This window comes from Sus scrofa, chromosome 4 (genome assembly GCF_054392235.1).
Source record: "Sus scrofa isolate SSC_HxYL_T2T_F1_AM1 chromosome 4, Sscrofa_HxYL_maternal_Yorkshire_Landrace_v2.0, whole genome shotgun sequence".
In the NCBI taxonomy this organism is placed as follows: domain Eukaryota; kingdom Metazoa; phylum Chordata; class Mammalia; order Artiodactyla; family Suidae; genus Sus; species Sus scrofa.
Genome location: NC_139386.1, coordinates 37406150 through 37432529, shown reverse-complemented (window position 1 = coordinate 37432529; position 26380 = coordinate 37406150). Strand labels below are relative to the sequence as shown.

Here is a 26380-nt window from a genome sequence, read left to right as displayed (position 1 = left end):
ACTGTAATTGCAGTTCTAAAGAGTAGGAAAAAATGGCAATTTTAGGTCCATTATATCTTTAAATCTTAAGATATTGTTTTAAATTTTTAGGCTTTAATTCTGTTCAGTGTAAAATATATGAAAATAGGTATTTTATTCTTTCATATTTATCCTATGAACTTTGTTTGCTTTTCAGATATTTTTAAACTATTTGTAGCATATCATCAGCTCACTCATTAGTCATTCAACACTCAACAGTGGTGGTTCTAAAGAAATAATGTGCTCTATTTCTGATGTGCTAGTGTGTGCAGACATGTCTCTACTTGTGTGTGTGTGTGTACATTGAGGATTATTTTGTTTATTTGAGGAATCAGTTTAATCTTTTCTCCTCATATGAGCATCCAGATATGTTCAGTGTTTCACTTCTTCTTCCTTACATAATCAGTTTATGTCACTTACTTGTTTTCTCAAATTTGTGAATGTTTACCATTTACTGGTTATTTTCTAAGTGTCACGCTACACTACCTCTAAAAAGGTAATAAAATAGTCAGTCTTTACCGTCATAGAACATAGTTTAAGCATCTTTATACTTAAAGTATATTAATTGAGTGATTTATTTATTTATTTATTCATTCATTTTTGCTTATTAGGGACACAGATGTGGCACATGGAAATTCCCAGGCTAGGGGTCGAATCTGAGCTGTAGCTGCTGGCCTACACCACAGCCACAGCAATGCAAGATCCAAGCTGCATCTGTGACCTACACCACAGTGCACAGCAACACCGGATCCTTAACCCACTGAGTGAGGCCAGGGATTGAACCGACATCCTCATGGATACCAGTCGGGTTCATTACCGCTGAACCGCGAATGGGAACTCCAAGTGAGTGATTTCGTTAAACATTTTATCTTGGTAAAAAAATATATGGCACATTTAAAATATAAAGGAATCACTAACTTTTTAAATGTTCTTAGTATGCTGCTGTAGCATCTGATTGTTTTTGTCTTGTAAGAAGTGTTTCACTAGTTTTGTAAGTCAAAGTTATTGTAACTTTCAGTCATTTTCAGGTAATGATTTGTGATAATATTTAAGATCAAAATAATCATTAAATTTTAAGCATAATAGTGTACAAAGCCACTATTATGCTTCAGAGCTTTCACTAATAATTTGTAAACAGTTATTCAATTGACCTTTTTAAAAAAGCTGCAGTAATTCTCTGCATATCCTTTTGCATTTTTTGAAATACGTTAAGAATATAAAACTTGTATAACTTGAAAACATGTTAATGTTGAATGGAAATTCTATATTTTAGTATGTGATTTTATTAATGCACACACAGTATGAATAACAGATTTTGTGAACATTTGGGAAAGGATCTATTTAGAATAATAAAATAAAACTAATATAATAAATAAACTTAGTAGATAGTTGTTAGATAAATTGATGACAGAAAATATGCTTTAAAATAAGTATAATAATTCCCCCTTTTTTTGGAAGTACCCACTGTTGGCGAAGGTACCCTAAAGCAGAAAGCACATTTTTATCTATAAATAGTTATATATAAACAGTTATATATTTAAGGAATATTTTATGGTATTCACAGAAAGAAAAGAGATTTAAAATTCATCATCAAGTTAGGAGTCTTTTTTGTAACATCTCCTTAACAGCTGTTTGAGTTCATTATTTCTCAGTTCATAAATTTTATTTTCAATGCTCATACCGCAACACACATGCTAAGGTGTGAAAAATACCCTTCTTTTCCTTGACTTTCATGTCTCAGTTTTATTGGTAAAATATTTCCTAGCTCTTCACCCATTTCTGACATGTCTTTTTCACAACTAAAATTTTGAATTTGCTGAATTCATAGATGAAATGAAATTTCATCATACCAAATCAGTTTCCTTTGTATTCCCATTGAGATATACAAGACTTTTTTGTTTTATGTTTATTTTGTGACCAAAATCTAAAAACTTTGTAATTGTTCTCTAAATTTTCACTGTTGTCTTGAGTCCCTATTTGAGTAACTATACCTTCATCTTTTATGTGTTTTTGTCTTTGCTATTGCTCAACATCTCTTTTCTATTACAAAATTATTTTCTTAAAATATTATGGTAGAGAAGCACAAACACCGAAGGTTAAATTTTTTGTAGTCGTGATTCTTTTTAAAAAAACTGCTGAATGTACATTGTTAGATTGTTTATACGCTACCTTAATTTTCCCTTTTCCTTTTTTGTTTTAGCTATAGCTTAGAAAATGTCTAAGAGTAACATACTACGCTGTAGAGTAGTATTTATTATATTTTAAGAATATTGTTCTCTGGTATCAATTAGAACTTACATGAAATTTATTCTTAAACAATGTAACTTAAATATTTTGGTCAGATAATTTGTATTTTGCTGACTAAAGTCAATACTATATTATTATGGCATGATATTTACTCAACGTTGTTATAGTATTAAGAAAAAAAACATTACATTCGCTATTTCCAGATTTTTTTTTTTTTTTTTTTTTTTGTCTTTTTAGGGCCGCACCCACAGCATATGGAGCTTCCCAGGCTAGGGGTCTAATCGGAGCTGTAGCTGCCGGCCTACATCACAGCCATAGCAATGCCAGATCTGAGCCACGTCTGCACTGTTTCCAGATTTTTATATTTCTTTCCATGTTAAGAAACTGATGCTTGAAGTTCCCATTGTGGCTCAGTGGTTACCGGATCCAACTAGGTTGCGGGTTCGATCCCTGGCCTCACTCAGTGGGTTAAGGATCTGGCGTTGCCGTGAGCTGTGGTATAAGTTGCAGACGCCGCTCAGATCCCGTGTTGCTGTGGCTGTGGTGTAGGCTGGCGGCTACAGCTCTGATTCGACCCCTAGCCGCTCTTGAGAGCGGCCCAAGAAATGGCAAAAAGACCAAAAAAAAAAAAAATTTTTTTTTTTGATGCTTAATGTAAATAAAAATACATGTATACTTTGGATAATAAGAAAGGGGAAATATTTTTATGTTATTATTTTCCTAAAGAAAAAAATTTCGTACTAAGAATGGCATGATAGTGTTTCACTTCCTGAATGAAATAGGTAGTGATTACTTTTTAGATTCACTAATTACTGAAGGGAGGGATAAAATCCTATATGTGGAATTCAATTAATGTATAATATTTTAAAATTTTTAATTGTTTCTATAAGTCTAGTGTTTGATCCTAGAGTTAATGGAGATCTTTCTAGACTTTCATCTCATGAGATTAAATTTCTTTAGGGAAAATTTTTCAAAAGAAGAAAAATCTAACCCCACAACTTGAAAGGCAGCTAGCACATTCCATAGCAGTATGTACATTTATTACCAACAGGATGTCTGCAGAATTTCCTTTTTGCATCATTACTCTTTTATAACCCTGCAGCGTCCTAATTCATATCCGTGTAATTAATATTTTGATTATAGATTGTGAGTTAGGGATGTTTTCTCATAGAGATGTCTTTTGGTGCTATGATAACCGGAGAGAATCACCATGGAAGAGTTAGAACTCTTGGAACTTCAAGATTTACAACTTCAAGGATGAGACCCAAGAAGAATGTGTTGAATTGTAGCAAATACACCAGGTAGAAGGAAATAAGGGGTCAAAGAAGAGAGGCGGGTACATTTAGAGACCTGAGCAGACTTCTGTCTGTATCAAAGGACTGAATTTAAGGGCATAATGAGAGAGAGGTGGGGGAAAGTAATTGAGGTCAGATTATGGAAGCTTTGAATTCCTGGTTAAAGATTTTTGCTTCATTGCGCGGATGATTGGGGGAGATCCTGAGTATTTTTAATCAGGTCTGTACTATTTTTGGAGGATTAAATGCAGTGCCAAGGACATAATAGGTGTTTAAAGAGCACATATTCTGGTACCAGAATGCCTGGATTCAAGTCTCAGCTTTTCCACTCACTAGCCAGTTGTCCTTGGACAATATAAGGTACTTAACTGTCTCAATTTCCTTTCTATAAAGTAAAGATAATACTACCTACCTCACAGGGTTGTTATGAGGATTATACAAGCATTTAGAATTTAACTGGCGTATGGTAAGTATTTAGAAATATGTATATATATATTTGCTTTTTAGGGCTGCCCTGGCAGCATAAGAAAGTTCCCAGCCTAGGGGTCAAATCAGAGCTACAGCTGCCAGCCTAGCCACAGCCACAGCAACACAGGATCTGAGCTGTTTCTGCAGCCTACATCACAGCTCATGGCAATGCCAAATTCTTAACCCACTGAGCAAGGCCAGGGATCGAACCCACATCCTCATGGATTCTAGTTGGGTTCATTAACCACTGAGCCATGAAGGGAACTCCCGGTACTGAATATTTACTTGCATTAGCTGTCAAAATTATTAATGTTGATGAATATTTTTGAAATAATTACTTAATCTGGCTGTACTATATTGACTAAATTTGGGGAAAGATTCCACTTCTAGTTTTTACTTATATAAGATTAAATAAAGTATCACTGACAAACTAAGGAACTATAATTTTTTATGTACTACATGAAAACATATCCCATCTTATCCTCCCTATTCAAGAGGTTTGTGTCGGTTTAAAATTCCCAGGTAATTTTCAGTTTCAGCTGTTTAATACTAGCTATGATTTCATAGTATTTATGTTATATATTATATATTTATACTTCTCATATATTTTACCTCCTTTAATTTTCACTGTAGCCCTAGGTCCTTCTTTGTAATACTGATCACATTTTGCAGCAGAAAAAAACTAAAGCTCAAGATTTCCCAGGTTCACATAGCCAGCTTGAACTCTTAACCCCCCTGCATTGTAATTCTTCTTAGCCTTTTCATTGAAATAGCTACATCAAAAAATATAGAGAATAAGAAAATGCATTCTATACCCACACGTACCTCTGTTCTGCAACATGCTTTTGTAACTTTACCTTATACTCATCACATATTCATAATCTCATTCTTAGATTTTTACTGCTATTTAGTAGTCCATCACATGAGTACTCCAGATTGTTTATCTTTCCTTTGACTAATTGACATTTATATTTAAAATTTTTCTATGTACATATGGCATTAAAATATATATCCTTCAGCATTTTCCTTGTACACCTAAAGTAGTTTCTCTAGAGCAATACCTTACAAAAGATCTTCCTTCAGTGATGGAAATATTCTATATCTGCCCTGTCCAGAACGGTAGCCACTAGACAGATGTGGCTGTTGGGCATCTAAACTGTGATTACTACGACTCAGGAACAAATTTTTTATAATTGTATTGAATTTTAATTAACTTAATTTCCAGTACACACATGCAGCTGGTGGCTATTGTAGTGGACAGCATGGCTCTAGGTTATGTAGCTAGAAGTGGAATTAAGTCATAGGTTATTCACAGCTTCAGTGCTGCTGGATATCACCACATTGTTTTCCAAAGTGATTGTATAGGATTTACATTCCCAGTGGCTGATGATGAGAATTGCCATCACTCTACATTCTGGCAAACACTTGGCATTAATACTGTTATATTAGACACTACAGACATGATTTTCTTAGGACTAGAAGTGAGTGGAAGACCCTTAGAGAAGAATACTTGTTCTCTCCAACTGGAGCCAATGCTGTGATATCCTAATACGATTAGACGTAAAGGTGTGTCCCCTCTAATGTATGGTGAGAGAAGGGCACTATTCTACCATGCACCAGGGAAAATCTACCAGGTTTTTAAGTCAAATGTTAGACTGTGTACTTATTGCTGACTAGAATATTCTTAATTGGTACCTTTCCTTAAACTGTCTTGATTCTGATTATTTTGCATGTTGAAATACTCATATTTTAACGTCATGTATTAAGAGATTTTCTGAACTCTTGCTGCATTTTAAAAACTACTCTTTTCCTTTGCAAATAAACAGAGTTGCTTAATGATTATTGTATGTAAATTTGAGCATCTTGCCTTCTAGTTTCTATTTTTTCTTGGACTAATTTTGTAACATTTGTGGGTCTCAAGCAACTCAACACATTATAAACTATATAAAATAACATGGCAATCTTTTATTTTAGTAAAAAAGAGTTGCTTTATAATATACCAAATCTAAAGGTTCCTCATCCAACTCTACCCCCAAATTTCTTTATATCTACTCTAGTCTCTTGTCTTGGAAATATTATTAAATCTAACATCTCTCAGTTTTTTACTCAACTATATCACACATACATATAGATATATTATATATTGAATATAATCCTATGTTTTATTTTGAAAACTAGTTCTCATATTAAATATAGAAAAGAGGTAAGAGAGAAGACTGAATTTATATTCAGAAGGTATGGTTTCCAGTTTAAACTCTGCTGTTACCCAGTCTCCTTACCTAAATCATCAACATCTATAAAATGGAATCTACCTGTCACACCCTGTTGTTGGTGATTTCCTTGAGATGATATTGAAAAGCTCTTTGCAAACCATTTAACTGTATACAAATATTAAAGTTGTATTATTAATATTATTACTATCATGTGTATTTATATTTTGTGTTATGAAACACTTTGTAGTTTGATAAGAATATGGGACTAAAGTGGAATAAAAGAATGTAATTAGAAAGAAAAAGGTTTAAATGATAGAATTGGAAGCTGGATATTAATAATAATGAATTTGGTAAGAGATGGAGATGTCTTGGATAAAATTTTTTTTAAAGATTCCCCAAGCAGTTTAGAATTAGGAATTTTCATGTAGTCCAACTAATTCAACTACAGTTTACTTTATATAAACACTTCTATAAGGTTATAGGAGTTTTTCTTATTACAGAAGATATTTTAAAAAATCTTTAAAAAACAGTTATATCCTATGTCATATGAACATTTCTCTCTATGTAATTAAAGTCTTTTAAAATCTTATTTTTAATTACTCACCAGTGTGTTTGAATACCATTATTATTGCTAAAACTTATATTGAATAAAGGGGAGCCAATTCTGAATCCTGATTTAAATGATGATTGTTGAAGTCTTCTTTGTAAATGTAATTTTAGGCGTGGGAAATATGGCTAATGATTGATGAATAGAGAAAGTGGGAATATTACGAGTGAGAATTTCATAGTTTTCAAAGAGGATTTTCAAATTGGATTTGGAAATAAATAGGAAACCAGTTCACTACTAAAACCAATTGTTTTGAGTAAATAAAATGAAAAAAAAATGTGAGTAAAGGTATGAAAAAATATCTGAATGAGAAAGGGTGCCAACACAGTGATAAAGTCTTGGTGGTTCATGATTTACGTAATAGGAGTTGACTTGCAGCCATGGTAGATTTTATAGAAGATTCCTAAATCAGGAGTATTGCCAAAGATGTGTTGCAGAAACATTAGAAGCAAGTAGGAGTCTAACTATCTTTTAATAGGCATATATTATAAATTTGATCTATTTTATTATCATCTTTAGAAAACTAAATGAAATCTAAACAAAGCTAAAGAATGCAGGGCTTTTACTAAATTTACAGTTAGTCTTTCAAAGTCACCCACATGGGAATTGCAGTAAACTTCACTACTAAGTAAGACCATTCTGGACTTTAATATATAAAAAAAGTTAACTTCCATGCCAAGTACTTGCACCTTTTTAGAAGTCCGTGAGGATTTTATGTAAACACACCTGTGATATTACAACATTCTGAAAAAAACTCTCTGATCCCATGTTGTCAGTGAATGATTATATATTGTTATTTGAGTTGGAGTTATGCAAATAAAATACACTCATTCTAAAAATTTCATCTTTGAATATTAATGAAAAGTAGTTTAAGATGCGCACTATTTTATTAGTATAATGAGGAAGAGATTGCCTAATCCAGTGAAACTTTGTAGTATGTGTGTGGTGTATGTTAGGCTATTTAAAAATTGAAAGAGATGGATGAGGAGTTTGGGGTTTGTAGATGCAAATTTTAAATTTAGAATGGATAAGCAATGAGGTCCTACTCTACAACATAGGGAACTATATCCAATCTCTTGGGATAGAACACGATGGAAGGTAGAAAAAGAATGTATGTATGTACGACTGGTCACTATGCTGTAAATCAGTTATAATACTTGAATTTTTAAGTGTAAAAAAATAAAAATTGGAAGGCTAGAATGATATGACAATGCTTTTGATATTTCCTTCCTTTCCTCTAAGCCAGCTTACTTCTCTAGTCTTTCTCTTGTTGTTGCCCCTTTTGTGTGTGTGGAGTGTTGCAGGCCTCTCACATCTTATAGAGTTTGCTGTTTGAACCTGTACATGGAATTTTGCTTTTATTCCTGTTAAATTTCATCTTACTAATTTTGACTCTGTTCCAGTATTTTGAGATATAGGATCCTAATTCTCTCATTGACTGTATTAGCTGTACTTCCCAACTTTGTCATCTAAAAATTTGATTAGACAGTTTTATATGAACTCATTAAAATTAATGAATGATAAAAATTACTGAATTGAGCCAAATCCTCTTGCATGTTGTTACTAGAGACCTGATTCCAAAAAGATATTATTTGGCTTGGATATTAAGCCAGCTCTAAATCCATTTTACTATGTTTTCATTAAGTCCATATTTCTTTATTACATTAAAAAAGCATCTCAGTTATTTATCTTCATAACATCATGTCCCGTAATACTGATGCTGATTTCTTATTTGTCATGATAGTACAATCAAGAAGGAAATAGGTATGGTTTCGTTCTGCTTGATGTATTCTTAGTTAATTCATATAACTCCTAATATATACTACTTTCTATTGTAAGTCCTCAAACCTTTCTGATGAATGGTTACATTCATTCAAAAATGAATACTCAGTTTTGTTGAAAATGACATCATAATTAAATTTTGTACAAAATTGAAGTAGCATTTCCATTTCTCTATATTTTAGTACATCTTTCTCTGATTTCTCAGAGATCACACATTGGTTCTTTGATCACATCAACAAATTTTCCAATGCTGTATGTGTTCAGTTAGTGCTCTTCTTTAGGTCATGTTTCTAATGGGATGCGATTAGTTTGGTAGAGTTTAGTATACTTTTCACATCAACTGTACATTGTATACCTTGTAACTTCTTAAATCATCTTGTGAAGATGTCCCATTTATAACATTAGTGAGCAAATGGGGATTTAACAGCTCAAGTCTGTGACTGTTTGAAAAAACAAACCAAAAAAAAACTTCAAAGCTCATGTTTTTCCGAAGATAGGCTGTGAAAACCTACTTTCTTATTTACTAAATCAATGAGAGTATATTGAGACTCTTCAAGAAGAAAAAATTTAATGTTTTATATTCTGATGAAGCTGCCCGTAATTCAGTCATCAAAAGGAAAGTAATTGATATATACTGCTGTCATGTCATTTTTACTTTATACTCATATTATGTGGCTTTATACATATAAATCATTTAAAATTTATAAAACTGAAAAAGGCAAATTTCATTATTAACCCATCATAAACCATTGTTAATGTGAAATTGCTTGTTTATTAAAAAGTTTGTATTACTTTAAAGTTTCACTTTCCGAAAGGTATGAAATTCTCCGAAAATAATTTAATAACTGGATTTCTCCGGTTTTTTTGTTTCTTTACTTTTATAACCTCCTTTCTTTTGAGATTGTGAAATACATGTTTAGTTTATGACTTGGAGTAGAAGTGTAGAGAAAGCATTTTCTTACATAATATTATGTTTCAACTCCGAGAATTATTATAGGGACTACTTCCTTAAATTGAAGCCTCTTTGTCCTTAGTGGACTTTTGGATTTTTTTAGTACAGAGTAAATGAGACCAATGGATTCAGCAGGCTGGCAAGCTTCTTTCATATCCACTGTAGTAATAACAATAACAGGGGTCATTATAAGATACCAAGCATGGTAAAGTTATGTATTTACTCCCAAAGAAGACCTTTATAGGAGTTTCTGTTGTGATTCAGCAGGTTGAGAACCCAGACTAGTATCCATGAGGATATTGGTTCAATCCCTGGCCTCACTTAGTGGGTTAAAGGATGTGCCATTGCTGCAAGCTGCAGCATGGGTCGTGGATGCAGCTCTGATCTGGCCTTGTGGTGGCTGTGCCATAGGCCGTGTCTGGCTCCGATTCAACTCCTAGCTTGGAGACCTCCACGTGCCACAGGCGCAGCTCTAAAACACCAAAAAAGAAAAAAAAAGAAAAAGAAAAAAAGGAAACCTTTGTACCTAGGTATATCTAGATACCCTTATCTCCTTACAGATGAATCTGATATTCATCGAATTAGTTAACTTCTCCAAGCATATATGTATAGCTGATAAGTGGTAGAACTAGAATTAAAATTCATGCTTGTAATACAGTATTATTTATACTGCACTCTACTTGACAGTGGACCCTAATGGTAGCCAACTGTCTTGCAGATGTGTGCCATTTATCATGGAATGGACTGGGCCCGAAATTAAAGGGATCCTAAGAAACTTATCTCCTTCATTGGAGATAAAATACAGAAGTACACATGCTGTCATTTGTGAATGAGTTAGGCTACTAAATTCACATAAAGCATAAAACAAAACTGAATATAGAATCCTGCAGATCACTAATATTGAAGAGGCAAACAGAAGAAAAGAATCTATTAAAGGAGATGAAAGGACAGTTGAGGGAGTGGGGAGCCATACAAGCTCATGGAGGAAAAATTCAAGAATAAGCAAGATTGCAAGAATAACTTTAATATATATTATTTTATTTTTGTGTCAGCTCTTGCTTTGCATGCATTAATTCATTTGACTCCCCTCAATGACTTCACTTTTTGTATGAATAAAATTAAGCATTGAAACTTATAATTTGGTGGAATTATGGATCCAGGCAAGCTAAATGTGCAGCCTGTGCTTTTCAGCACCATGCTATACTACCATTCTGAATTTTCCAATGCCCAGAAAGTTTAGGTGAGTCAAGGACTGAAAACCATCCATTGGATGTGGTAATTAGAGAATTAGTTGAGGATCTTTTCCAGGACAATTTCAGGGATAGGATGGGATGACACCTGGTTTGTTCTTGGTTAGAGGAAGAAATACAGAGTGAGGAAACAGAAATACTAAGAGAAAAATGTTTCTATTTAAAAGGAAATGTGGGGCATTCCTGTTGTGTTGCAGCAGAAATGAATCTGACTAGTATCCCTGAGGTTGCCAGTTCAATCCCTGGCCTCACTCCATGGTTTAAGGATCCAGCATTGCCACAAGCTACAATGTAGGCACGGGCGCCGCTTGGATCCCATGATGTTGTGGCTGTGCAGCAGCAGCTGCAGCTCCGACTCAACCTCTAGACTGGGAACTTCCCTATGCTATGGTTGCAGCCTTAAAAAAAAAAAAAAAAGGAAAGAAATGTGACAGGGCGGTAGGGAAAGTGTCTCTTTTACAAGGAGAGTGACTTGAACATATTTTAGCCTGAGTGGTAAAGTTGCAGGGGAGAAAAAGTAAAAACAACTAAGTAAAGTCCCCAAGGGAAGTAAAGGGAATAAAGAAGAATATTTTATTTGTTATTTCTTCAACTTATGTACATTAAAAGCTTACCGTGTGCCAAATCCTGTGGCTCAGTACAAGCTGGTGAAAAAACAGACACTGACCTAGCCTTCAAGAGTGAAGTGAATTAATAGGGATCTTGGCCTTGAAGAGAAGTTTCCTCTAAACAGTTCAGTGAAAGAGGCAGGACAAGTATGAATTTCTCTGATTTATAAGGAAAATAGCTTTAGATTAACTGGTCCTTGTTGTCCGTATTCCTCTCAGTTCAGATCAGAGACATGGTGTTCCAAGTCAAAGAGCTGTGTGATGTTCTCGCTATCAGAATGTTGTTTTGAGAATCAGTAACGATGCTAGTTTAGTTTTAGAGAGAGAATATTCCTTAGCCCTTGTCCAGATCTGCTGAATCAGAATTTCTGTAGATTTGGGAACTTAACATTTGTAACAAGCTCCCAGGTGATTACTCTGCACTCTGAAGATAAGAAGCCTTGCCCTTCTGGTCATGAAAACCATCAACTGGTCTCAGCCTGATGGTCAACCATTTATATCCCCTGCCGAATACACTCTCAAAATTACTGTCATTTATGGAGACTTGGTGATAAAAATTGTAGACATTTAATCAAGATGTAAATTTTACTTCTTTTTACATTCCTATTTTCTGGCTTGTTTAACATTTTGTAGATCTCAATTGAGCTGTACGTAGTGAATTTTACTTTACAGTGAGTTCCCAAGATATGCCTATTCAGCAGTGAGCAGTAAATGGTTCAACATGAGCTGTTTCTTATGTAAACATACAAAAGGCCTGACCCAGACTAAATCAATTTAAAAAGGAAAACATTAAAGCTATGTTTCCTGTTATATACTTAAAGTCGTCTTTGGTTCCTTATGATTATACTATTGACCAGCTATTGCAGACTTTAGTTTATCCTCCTACACCACCTGCCGAATGGTTCAAATGGTACGGGAGATGAGTTTCGGAAGGGCAAAGCAATTACAATTATAACTCCTACATTTTAGCTAATAAAGCAGCTTTTTGTGTTAAGGGTAAGGAAGTTATGGGCATCTTGACTCACTCTCTTTGCTGATTTGAATTGCTAAAAGACTTTAAAGACTGCAATAAGGAGGGAGAGCGGAGTTCATAGAGCTTTTAGAAATATGTGAATGTGAGACAAGAAAAATTTGATTCCTATTTATGATGTCAAACATTTCTAGGAAAAATTTAGTTAGGAAATAATATGAAGCTTTTCTTATTAAGATACTGTACTTGTATTTTTTAAGAGGGATATTGTTCATCTTGGGCATTCTGGTCCTCTCTGAAGCCATAAAGTTCTTTTCCTGTTATTAGTTCCCTAGTAAAGTATAATTCTATCAGAATTCTTTAATAATTTTGCAACTGTTTTTTGTGCTATGAAAATATAGTGCACTAAATCAATGCTCTCTTGAATAAAATAAACGTTAATTTTAAACTTGCAGTCAGGTTGGTTTTTACTCTTAACTGGCTATCTTTAGTTGTAAAGATCTTACCTAGGGAAAATAGCATTTTAAAAGTTGTGCACTGATTTCCAGCCTTTGAAACAAAAGTAAGTTATTTTCAAATCTTATGTCTGTGGCTGTTTATGTGTTTACACCTTAAAAAAATATCTCTGTGCCATGAGATGTGAGATGTATCTTTCGCAAGACGTCTTGTTCTAATACCTCTTAATAAAAGTTAATGTATGGTATTTGAATGAAAACATTTTGAATAAGTTTTCTTAATTTAGTATTGAAAAACAAGTTCTTTAAATATTCTATATTGTAATAACTGGAATTGGTTTAAAGTATGCATAAAACAAAATGGGCGTATTTTACACTTTAAAGAACGAAGATTAGAGAATATTTCAAGTTAAGGAAAAAATGAAGATTAGAGAAAATGAAGATGAGGGAATATTTCAAGTTGAGGAAAAATTCAAGTATTTTTTGGAAAATGAAGGACATCAATGCACCACCTTATGTTTTCTAGCTGTAAAGAATTAAAAATAAGTCATATGGATCATGTAATAAGAAAAGTAGGTTTTATTATCTAAGTCTGAGATAGTTATCCTGTATTTATTTTTATTGGAGCAAAATCAAACTTGTCCAGTTTTTAAATATTAGCTAATTCTTTCAAATATAAAAATCTTTATATTAAACTAAGAAGCCAAATGGCCTACCTTTACTATTTGTTATAGTAATTTAAATTCTTATTCTTGAGAAACTGTGTGTAGAGGAAATACATTGTTTTTTGGATGTGATCTCTCAGGAGGCTAAAATATTATTGAGGAAAGTGATTTTTTATAAGATATAACTATTTTTAATTGGCCTAAATTTTCCATGATAAACTGTTTCTCATCTTAAAAGCAAGGGGCTTATTACATACTAATAAGCGTGCTATTAAAGTGGTTTTAGATCGATGAAATGGATTAGATTAGAAAATGTAGAGACAGTTCAGTTTGATCAGTTAAATTGCAAGTCTTTGGTGCTCTGGTTTTGCTCAGACTTTTGTTTTTGAGAATCCTAATGGTCACTTTGTCCCAACAAGTCTCTCTTCCTGTCACTTTTCAGGCATTTCACTTTTACTTAACATGTTATACAAAGGCTGCAGAGAGAATCAAAGTAGATGATTGTTTTCTTCTAACACTTACTGAGGTTTTTCTGATGTGGCAAGTTTTGTGCCAGGCTATCTATATTATCTCACTTAAATTTTGTACTGAAGACAGAAACCCAGTTCTTTCTCTGCTGCTACTACATAGTTCCTATAACTTTTTTGGCCCAGGACAAAATGCCAAGCCTGACCTGTGGGCCATACTCTCTTACCGCCAGAAGTTGGGCCTTGTACAGGCCACTGACGCTTTTTCAGGAATGGCCTGTCTTTAGCTAGAAGCCTCACTAGCCTTAAGGCCCTCATGCCCCTCTCCACTCCAACCATTCAGAGCCTCCTCAAAGTTTCTGGTGGGCTACTCTCTCACAACTGTGGGCCTTTGAACCTGTTATTTCCTCTGCCTGAGTACTTTCTTCATTGTGTTAAATGAGATTGGGCTTTTGGTTGAACTTTAAACACTGCCTCCTCTCCTGGGCACGCCAGATCTGGGTCACGTGTCCTCTCCTGTGTGGTTCCAGTTGCATTCTCTGCCCAACCTCGCCTAATATTGACTGTTTTGTAATTGCATCTATCTGTACGAAAGCAGGGACCATTACAGGAACCGTGTATCCTCAGGGCCTATCACAGGGTCCACCGCTGGTGCCCACTAAATAGCCTTTGAATGAATGAATGTATCTTAGCTCACGGGAGACAGGGCTTTATAGACAGGAAGATACCTTTTGGATAGTCTTTTTTTTTTTTCTTTTTTCTTTTGGATAGTCTTGATTGAGGTGAGAAATAGGGAAGAACTTGGTTGCTTTGCACCAGTTATTAGATTACTAACAACTTTATCCTGTCAGGTTATAGTTTATTTTATATAGCAAGAGTTATAATAGAACTAACATTATATTTGGTGGAAGAATGAGAGGATACTCTTTATATTCATCCCACGGTGAAAAGGATAAGAAATGTCTCCTAGAGACAGTGATAAGTAGGTGAGATTGTTTTTCCACAATAAATTGTAAACTCTTTGTTCCTATAAATCTTCCTTATATCCTCATTATCTGATTAATCTCCACAGCATCATAATTATGTTTCCTTTTTGATTGCAAATACAGTTTATTGGCCTTCTATCTTTATGTCTTTTTTTTTTTTTTCCTTGAATGCTGGAGGTTTATCTATTTTTGGCATTGTTGATATTCTTTTTTATTTCATTAATTTTTTACTTTGTTTCTTCCCCTCCCTTTTTAGTTTATTTTGCCTTTTTATGTTTAGCTCATTAATTTTGAATCTCTTCTTTTTGCTAAAACAGACATTTTAGACAATAAGTTTCCCTTTAAGTGCCACTTTGACTCTATCCTACAACCTTTAATTCACATTTAAGTACTTATACATTTTTTATTATTTTTGACCAGTGAGTGACTAACATAGAAGTGAGGGGGTTTTTTGTTTTGTTTTTTTGATTTTTGGCCACCCCATGGGATATGGAGCTCTCGGGCCAAGGATCAGATCCAAGATGCAGTCATGACCTAAGCTGCAGCTGTGTCAATGCCGGATCCTTAACCCACTGTGCCAGAATGGGGATCAAACCTCGTCCCAGCGCTCCCAAGAGCCACTGATCCCCATTGCACGACAGTGTAATGCCAGAAGTATATTTTTAAATTTACAAATACAGGCAATTTTGCAGATTCTCTTTCTAAATAAAATATCTACTTTATTTGTACTCTGCTCAGAGGGTATAGCCTGTATGATACTAACCAAGTGAAATATGTTAAGGCTAACTTTATTATCTCCCAGGTGATTGGTTTCTATAAATGTTCCTGTGTGCTTCAGAAAAATATGTATTCTACAATTGTTGGATACTATGTAATATAAATGCCCATTTTATCAAATTTATGTATCTTTTTCATATTTCCTGTATTTTATGTTTTTATCTTAATGTGCTTGGCATGTTCATTACTGAGGGAGGTAGGTTAAAATTTTCCACCAGAGGTGATATATTTGTCAATTTCTCTTTGGATACTTCCATTTTTCTTGTATATGTTTTGAACTTATGTTATTACAAATAAATTTAGAATTACCTTTCAGGCAAATTGACTCTTTTATATTCAGTTAGTAACTCTATTTTTAATAATTTTTCCCTTCAAGTCTCTGTCATTGAAAGTCATTGTAACTATTCCAGCTTTCCTTTGACCTAGCATGTATTTTTCCATGCACTTAAATTTTCTTAATCTTCCTGTTAAAAACCAGATAAAACTGTGATTTGTTAAAACCCAATCTGACAGTTTTATATTTTAAATGGACAGTTTAAATCATTTATATTTATTCTGATTGTAATTATCCTTGGGTTTATTCTTATTTTTAGCTATTTGTCTTTTTCTAATTTTTGTTCTTTTCTTACATTCTAATCTTTACTTCTTTTATTTGAAAGTTATATATTCTGAGAGTTTCCATTGTGGCTCAGCAGGTTAAGAACCTGACATAGTCTGCGTAAGGATGCAGGTTGGATCCCTGACCTCACTCAGTGGGTGAAGGGTCCAGTGTCACCACTAGTGGCAGTGTAGGTTGCAGATGCAGCTGGGATCTGGCATCTCTATGGCATAGTCTTACAGTTGCAGCTCAGATTCGATTCCTAGTCTGGGAACTTCTGTATGCTGCAGGTGCAGCCATAAAAAGAAAAAAAAATTATATATTCAATTTCTGTTATTTTAACTGTTACTCTAGCTGTTTTAACAGGTGTACTTAATAAAGTCTGAAGTTAATATCTTTGTCTTCATCACCCTTTTCCACAAATACAAGGAATTTTAGAAACCTTCAAATTACCTGGTCCTCTAGTTATATATTGTCACTGTCCATGTCTTATTTTTAGCTTGTTTTCTCTTCACAATTTTGGCATTATTTAATAGTTTAAAGATAATGTTTGTTTAGGTTTACCTGTATATTTACCAATCTCTTCCTTCTCATTCATTACTTTTTGGGATTCTTTGGGCTGCCTGGATCTAAGGTTTGGCATTTTTTCAACAATTGTAGATTAACTGTTTCTTCTCAAAGTTCCTCCATGAATGGGAATTCACTGTATTATCTCCCTGAAACTCCATTTCCATATATTTTAGAGTTTCTTCTTCATGTATCTTGACACTCTTTCATTTGCAATATTTCTTTGTCACTTGGGCGTACATTCTGGATTTCTTCGGAGCTTTCTTTCAATTCACTAATTATCTCTTAAGTTGTGTTTAGTCTCCTTGAGCTTTAAATTTAATTCAGTTCTTATTTATGGTTCTACCTAGTTCTTATTGTTAAAATCTTATTCCTTGCTCATATATTTTAATGACTTTTGTTAGATCAGCTAAAAGTTTACAACAAAATTGAAGGGAAGGTATAGAGATTTCCTGTATACTCCCTGCCCCACACATACATAGCCTCCCCCATTATCAGCATCCTACACCAGAGTAGTACATTTTTACAGCTGATGAATCTACGCTGATAGATCCTAATCATCCAAAGTCCATGATTTACATTAGTATTCACTCTTGGTGTTGGACATTCTGTGAATTTGGACAAAGTTACGATATGACATGTATCCATCCTAATATCTATTTTCACTGCCTTAATAGTCCTCTGAGCATTTCTTATTCATTCCTTCCCACTGAGCCACCCCTCTAACCATTGATCTTTTTATTGTCTTCATGTTTTAAATTTCTCCAAATGATGTACAGTTGAACTTATACAGTATGTAGCCTTTTCAGATTAGCTTCTTTCATGTAGTAATGTGTCTTTAAAGTTCCTTATGTTTTTTCCTTGGATTGATAGCTCGTTTCTTTTTGGGGGCTGAATATTATTCCATTATCTGGATATACCAGACTTTATTTATCTATCTGTCTACTAAGGGACATCTGCCTGCTTCCAAGATTTGACATTTATCAATAAAACTGCTATAGGTTTCATGTGTAGGTTTTGTGTGGACATGTTTTCGTATTGTGTAAATACCAAGGAGTGGAGTTGTTAGATCATATTATGAGAGAATGTTTAGTTTTGTAGGAAACTGCAAAACTGTCTTCAAAAGCATTTATACCATTTTTCATTCTTACCAGCAGTATATGAGAGCTTCTCTTGCTCCATATCCTCCCCAGCATTTAGTATTATCAATGTTCTGGATTTTCGTCATTATATTGGTGTCTCTGTTTCAGTTTGCATTTCCCTGTTAACATTATGATGTGGAAAATATTTTCATATGCTTATTTGCCATCTGTATATTGCTTTGGTCCCTCTCATATTTTGAAAACACTTTTTCTTCTTTTCAAACAAATATTTTATATTTCATGGTACTAACCCAGTTTGTGAAGTTTTTGAGGGTCTGTTTCTTCTGCTCACTGTTTCTGCTGTATCTCATTTAAGGTGCCTTATTGTCTTGTGTGAATTGTAGCTCTTGGTTTCTCATTTCACTTAGAACTAAATCGGTGGAAATTCTTTGAGTTGAGATTAAGTTCATCTAAAGAGAATTTGATTTTACCTTTGCTTTAACCTGTCTCTCATGGCATCATTGTTTATCTGGGACAGGCCTCTCCAAATTAAAATTTTTCATACCACATTTGAAAATCAAACACCTCCAAGTGCTGTCTTCTGATTGCCAAGTCTTAGAGGGACTTCCTCCCACCCCCCACTCTTAATCCATTGCCCAGACTAAGGTCAGATGGGTAAGTTGATAAATTACTTTATACCTTTGAGCATTGGCATTAGGAGGGCTTTTTCCTTTTTAAAAACTTTTTTTTAGCTTTGAAATACTTAGAGATTCACAGAAAGTTGCAAACGTATCTCCTGTGTGCCCTTTACCCAGTTTCCTTCAATGTAACCTTTTTTCCCCAGCTTTACTGAAGTATAATTGCCAAACTTGTAAGATATTTAAAGTTTACACCTCGATGATTTGATATATGTGTACATTGTGAAAGGATTCCCCCCTACCATCAGTTAACACATACATTACCTGACATATTCATGCTTTTTTGTGTGGGTGAGAACATTTAAGTTCTACTCTCTTAGCTTATTAGCAAATTTCAGTTGTATGATACAATGTTAGCAGCTGCAGTCACTATGATGTTATACATTAGATCCTCAGACCCCCAGCCATCTTAAAAAACTAAAAGTTTGGGCCCTATTGCCAACCTCTTCCTATCTCCCCAACCTCTTGGCAGCCACTTTTCTAGTCTCTGCTTCTATGAATTTGACTTTTTTTTTTTTTTTTTGGTTGCACCTATAAATGATATATGCCATATTTGTCTTTCTCTGCCTTATAAATATTACACTGAGTACTAATAAGCCTCTCAGGTTTATTTATGTTCTCACAAATGACAGGATTTTCTTTTTTAAGGCCAAATAATATTTCATTGTATATGCAGTTGACGCTTGAACAACACAGCATGGTTCCACTCACACAGAACTTTTTAACAGTAAATACTATGAATGCAGAACCAGTGTTAAGAAGGAACCATGGGGAGTTCCCGTCGTGGCGCAGTGGTTAACAAATCGGACTAGGAACCACGAGATTGCGCGTTCGATCCCTGGCCTTGCTCAGTGGGTTAAGGATTCGGCGTTGCCGTGAGCTGTGGTGTAGGTCGCAGACGTGTCTCAGATCCCACGTTGCTGTGGCTCTGGCGCAGGCTGGTGGCTATAGCTCCGATTAGGATTAGACTCCTACCTAGCCTGGGAACCTCCATATGCCGCAGGAGTGGCCCTAGAAAAGGCAAAAAGACAAAAAAAAAAAAAAAAGAAAAAGAAAAAGAAGAAGGAACCATGGATACAGAGGAATATATGTGAATTAGCAACTGTGTGGAGGATCAATGCCTCTAATCCACAAATTGTTCACCTGTCAACTGTATATACCACATTTTCTTGATCTATTTATCTATTGATGGACAATTAGGTTGTTTCCATAAAAGGTATGGAAAAAGCTTTTGTGAACACTGCTTTCATGAACATGGGAGTACAGATATCTCTTAGAGATTAATGATGTCATTTCCTTTTGCCATGTGCTCACAAGTAGGATTACTAGGTCGTATTCTAGTTCTGTTTTTAATTTCTTTTTTATAATGATTTTTATTTTTTCCATTGTAGTTTGTTTACAGTGCTCTATAAATTTCTACTATATAGCAAAGTGACCCAATCACACATATACATTCTTTTTCTTACATTATCTTTCAGCATGTTCCATCACAACTGACTACATATAGTTCCCTGTGCCATACAGCAGGATCTCATTACTTATCCACTCCAAATGCAATAATGTGCAATGTTTTTAATTTCTTGAGGAACCTCCATACTGTTTTCCATAGTGGCCATACAAGTTCACATTCCCACCAGCAATGAACAAGTGTTCCTTCTTTTCTGCGTCCTCCCTGTGTATATTATCCCTTGTCTTTTTTGCCAATAGATATCCTAACAGGTATGAGATAATATCTCATTATGGTTTTGATTTTCATTTTCCTGATGATCAGTGATGTTGAGCACCTTTTCGCTACCCCTGTTGGCCAATTACATGTCTTTGGAAAAATTTCTGTTCTGATCCTTTGCCAGTTTTTAAATCAGGTTGCTTTTTTTTGCTATTAAGTTGTATGAGTTCCTTTTATATTTTGGGTATAACCCCTTATCAGATATGTAATTTGCAAACATTCCCATTCTAGAGGTTGTGTTTTCATTTTGTTGACAGTTTGCTTTGCCGAGCAGAAGTTTTTTTAGTTTGATGTAATCATACATGGTTATTTTTGCTTTTGTTGCCTTTGTTTTTTGGTGTCAAATCCAAAGAACCATTGCCAAGACCAATGTCAAGGAGCTTGTGCTCCTGTGTTTTCTTCCAGGAGTTTTATAGTTTCAGATATTGCATAATTTCTTTTAAAACTGCAGGACAGTGTTAAAACCATGAAACTGACATCACTCCAATCCACAATTGTATTCAGATTTCATGAGTTTTATATGCACTTGTTTGTATTTATGTGTATATGTGTAGAGGGTTTTTTTTTTTTTTTGCAGTTTTTCACATGTGTAGATTCATAACTGCTATCACAATCAAGGCAGAACTCTTCTATCACAAGTCTTCCTAGGAAGGCTTTTTTTAATTCACCTTTTCAAGGCTTATGTAGCCCTTTGTGATCCAGCTTTATATGAATTCTCTGATTAAGTAAATCCATCCATCACCATAGGTGGCCTTGATATTTATCTCCTCCTGTGCGATTTTTGGGAAATCACTATTGCGGGATCCAGCAGAAATTCTAGGAGCAAAAGCTGGCTTTGAAAGGTGTTTAGTTTTTAGTGTTCCTGATTGCACTTTTTTGAGTGGCTCTGCAGCTTCTGTTCTCTGGTGCCAGCTCTGAAATGTGTTTAAAAAGGTACTTTAAATCATCTTCAAGCTTTTTAGTTGTTTCAGTCAGAAGATTCACTTAGAGTTTCTAATATGCTATATTTGGGAAACAGGTAACGATGGAAATGTTAAAGAGCCTTTATCTTTTTGTTTCACCAATATATTTTTCATAATTAACTTTGTTTATCTTGGTGCCAGTGCACCTATGATTAGTTGGTGATTAGATATGCTATTCATTCAAAACCATATAACATATGGTCATAAAATTTATAATGGGCCTCTTTATGAATAGTTTAATTTTCAATCATATTTTATTTATATAATAGTTTTAATATTGACATAACTAAAACAGAGAAGTTAAATAATTTCCCCAAACTCATGATCATTGGAAAGTCTGAGACCAAAGTTCACATGAATATTCTGCTTATCCTGTTTCCTACAACTCAGATTTAAAATGATTTTTCAGTTAACTTTTACATGAGATATATATACCCAAAGATTATAAATTTCTCTGAGTTTCCAGATCAGGTTAAAGTGACAAATACTATTTTAATTTCAAAAACAAAGAAAAAATATAAAATCTAAAACTCTGATTCTTAGAAAGTAAGAAATTTTGAAATTACCATGTGTAGAAGTATTAAGCTATAGCTTCATGTACGATCCATTTTTGCATAGAGGAGAATCTGTGGGAAGTCATATTTTCCACAGATGATAGGAGGCAATTAGCTTAAGGCTAAGACTAAGTATTGGGCATTTGAAGCATAGGTGGAAAGTATAATGAAATTCTTTTTTTTTCTGGTTTTAATCTTACAATTTTTCATTTTCTTCATGTGCCAAGAGAAATACAAAGAGTGATATTAATGTTGTACTAGGTTGCTTCCTTTGTCTTTTAATATAGCACCAATTGTATTCCCAAACATATTTTTTCTTCCTTCAAAGGAATTATTGAAGCATTTTAGATCTCTTTAAAACAGGTTTAGGGAATTTATGTGAAATGTAGAAAGGATTGGCTAGTTTAAAATAAGTAAATGTAACTTTTATATGGGGAATGATACTCTAGGTAAATAAACTAGGCCACCAGCTTTCAAAGATATTTGCCTTATAGAATTTATCTGGCCCTGAGCTGAAGTTTACTGTCTAATGACTATGTGTTCTTATTGCTGAGGATAAGGAGGTTCTCCACTTGAGATTTGTAAAGATTTGTGTCAGTTCCAAATCAGTGAGTGGAAATAGCATTTACTGATTGCTTAATAGGACACATGGTTTCTGACTTCAAGAAATCAATGCTATATGAGAAAAACTGGTAAGTTATTGTGATATTCTTATAGGTGTGTAAAGACCCTAACAGTGGACATTTGGGAGAAAGGGAGTTTGAAGGATGGGTGGTCAGGAAAGCTTTCTTAGAAAGTGAAGTTTTGAGCTGGGCCTTTAGAATTAACAGAATTACACCAATAGTTGAATGAAGGGAGAGCATTCTACCAAAATAGGGGTATTTAAAAATGTTGCTCCCTCCTGCATTCTCATTCACTCCTTTCATCTTTACCTTCATTAAGGCAAATGAAGGTGCTCATGGCTCATTTTATGGGCCCTATTTTTTAAAGATTGTTTTTATTAAGTATATTTGATTTACAATGTTCTGTCAATTTCTGCTGTATGGTAAAGTGACCCAGTTATACATATATACATATATATATATATATATATATATATATATATATATATACACACACATTCTTTTTCTCATGTTATCGTCCATCATGTTCTATCACAGTTGTGCTCTACAGCAGGGTCCTATTGCCCTTCCACACCAAATGCAACAGTTTGCATCTACTAACCCCAGACTCCCATTCCACTCTCTCCCCCTCCCCCTTGGTAAACACAAGTCTGTCCTCCATGTCCATGATCTCTTTCTGTTTTGTAGATAGATCATTCATGCCATATTTTAGACTCCACATGTGAGTGACACCATATGGTGTCTGTCTTTCTCTTTCGAACTTACTTCCTAAGCATGAGAATCTCTAGTTGCATCCATGTTGCTGCAAATGACATTATTTCATTCTTTATTATGGCTGAGTTGTATTCCGCTGTGTATATGTACCACATTGTCTGAATCCATTTATCTGTCAATGGACATTTAGGTTGTTTCCATGTCTTGGCTATTGCAAATAGTGCTGCAGTGAACATAGGAGTGTGTGTATCTTTTACAATGAAAGTTTTGGGAAGATATGTTCCCAGGAGTGGAATAGCTGGATCATATGGTAGCTCTATATTTAGTTTTCTGACAAACCTCCGTACTATTTTCCATAGTGGTTGTACCAGTTTACATTCCCACCAACAGTATAGGAGGGTTCCCTTTTCTCCACACCCTCTCTAGCATTTGTTATTTATAGACTTATTAATAATAGCCATTCTGACCTGTGTGAGGTAGTACCTCATAGTTTTGATTTGCATTTCTCTAATTATTAGTTATGTTGAGCATTTTTTCATGTGCCTACTGGCAATCCATATGTCTTCCTTGGAGAAATGCCTATTTAGGTCTTCTGCCAATTTTTGGATTGGGTGTTTTGTTTTCTGCTGTTGAATTGTATGAGTTTTCTGTCTATTTGGTTGCTGTTATCATTTGCAACTCTTTTTCTCCCATTCTACAGGTTGTCTTTTCGGGGTTTTTTTTTGGGGGGGGGTTGTTTTGTTTTGATTTTGTTTCCCTTGCTGTGCAAAAGCTTGTAAGTTTTGATTAGGTCCCATTGATTTATTTTATTTTATTTTTTCTTTTGCCTTAGGAGACTGACCTAAGAAAACATTTGTATGATTGATGTTAGAGAATGTTTTGCCTATGTTCTCTTGTAGGAGTTTTATGGTGTCTTGTCTTATGTTTCAAACTTTAAGCAATTTTGAGTTTATTTTGATGCATGGTCTGAGGGTGTATTCTAATTTCATTGATTTGCATGCAGCTATCCAGTTTTCCCAGCACCACTTGATGAAGAGACTTTTTCCCATTTTGTATCTTTATCAAAGATTAATCAACCATAGGTATCTGAGTTTATTTCTGGGCTCTCTATTCTGTTCCATTCGTCTGCTTGTCTATTTTTGTACTGGTACCATACTGTTTTGTAGCTTTATAATATTGTCTGAAGCCTGGGAGGTTTATGTATGGGCCCTATTTGGATGCAATTCTTAGGTTCATGTAAAACTTTAGGCTACATTTCTTTGCATGTCCATTCCTAGATTGTAGGAAAGTAGGTTGTAATTTTCTAAGTTAGAAAAAAGAAAATGAAAAACAGACTCAGCTTTTAACCATAGGAACAGTGAGAATCCAATCCATCTCTGTTTCTCTGACTGCCACTACAACTTACTTTTTGACCAATGCCTGTTTGTTTTGCTGTTGCCTTGTTTTAAGGCCCTGTGATATCTTCCTATCTATGCTGCCTGCTCATTTGGTTATATTCCTCTCTCTGCTCCTCTCTTCACCTGAATTCATTAGCCTCAGCCCTCACTTTGCCTGGCCCAATGTGTGCCATCTCCATTCCTGAGCATCTGGCCCAGGCACCTGCCATCTGCATTTGACCAGCCTCTAGACATGGTCTGACCCTCACTGCTTACTTAGCCAAGACATTGTTTCGATCACTTCCTGACCATAACTCTGTAATTCTCACACTAAGACTCAGTGCCTCCCTTCCTTCTCCCTCCACTTACTAGTTCCATTAGTATTCAGTTGATGTAATTAATTTAGTTATAATTATACTAAGCTCTGCAAGAGTATCTAAGCCGCTAAAGCTGTTTTTATTCTCTATGTAATTTCAGTTTTTATGTTGTTACTGAAACTTGCACAGTGGCCAAATATTACTTTCCTTTTGATTACTCACTTTAAAACATTTGTGAACCAACATAACTAAAAAATTCCAAACTCACACAAACTTAAGCTTATCTGCCTTCCAAATCCTGAATTTGTTCTTTCTACCCTACCATAATGCCTTCCTAAAACCAGTCATGAACCCTAATTTAGCTTAAGCTCATGATAATTTTATTCATTTGCTTAGCCTTTGGTCCAATAAGATGAGAGTTTTAACTCTCTATGGGCCAGTAGTCCTTACTGTGTTTCTGCATCACTAAGCAATGTAGTCTTCTCAGCAATTAAGTATATATGGCAATGAGTTATATAAAGAACCAAAGGCAAGGGCTGGGGGAATTAAATGCAATTGCAAGGCTTCATCTCCTTTCCTGACAAGAAATCAAAATGCTGAGGAAGGGAAAGTAGGTGTTTAGCATTGGAAAGAAGAAAGGGTTTTGAGTCCAAAAACATGGATTTAAGCTACAGTTTTGTTCACATACTAGCTAATTAACTTTGGCTGTCTTTCAACCTCTCCGCATTATTCTCTCCTTATAAAATGGAGATAATAATAGAACCTCATAACATCCCAAGGATTTAAATCATATATATGAAAGTACTTAGAAAAATAGCACAGTGCTGAGAAAACATATGAAATCATTATAAGGTAGATACTGTAATTGCCAAGTTTTCAAATTGTAGTATATGATAGCTTTCTAACGCCAGCCTCATAGATTGAATTAACTGAGTAATCCCAAGAGAAAAATAGCAATAACGCAATGTTAGTGAACAACATAAACATAGTATACTTAACTTTATATATTTACTTTTTTCCTTTGCCTTTACAGGAGAGCCTTGAATTTAGGAATTCTTCGAGACCCTGGATCAGAAATTGAAGATAGACAATACCAAATAGATCTGCAGTCCATCAATATTGGTACTGCACAGTGGGATCAACTAAAACCAGAGAAGGAAAGTGGAACAGGAGGGGTGCTAACAGAGAATGAAAGAAATTCTCAGAATCCAGCCCTTGAGTGGAATATGGCCAGCAGGTAGGAAATGGTTAGGACATTACCCACGTTCCGATAGTTCATTGCCAAAGAACAGTTGATGATACAGTCTTTAATGTGCCCAGCCTATGTATTTTGGTATTGTTGCATTTCATAACAAACCTAAAATGTATTTTGTAATTGTAGCTGATGATTTTGCTTGAAAACC

General features: G+C 34.5%; 1 protein-coding gene across 33 annotated transcripts in view; it reads left to right on the top strand.

Moving 5' to 3' along the window:
- The window catches only part of VPS13B (vacuolar protein sorting 13 homolog B), a 729842-nt gene that overhangs the window by 410320 nt on the left and 293142 nt on the right, over positions 1-26380 (top strand). For all 33 annotated transcript variants that reach the window (XM_085021978.1, XM_085021986.1, XM_085021974.1 and 30 more), the window contains one exon: positions 26011-26214. In XM_085021978.1, coding sequence (XP_084878104.1) covers positions 26011-26214 — 204 coding nt within the window. The remainder of the gene's footprint in view (positions 1-26010; positions 26215-26380) is intronic.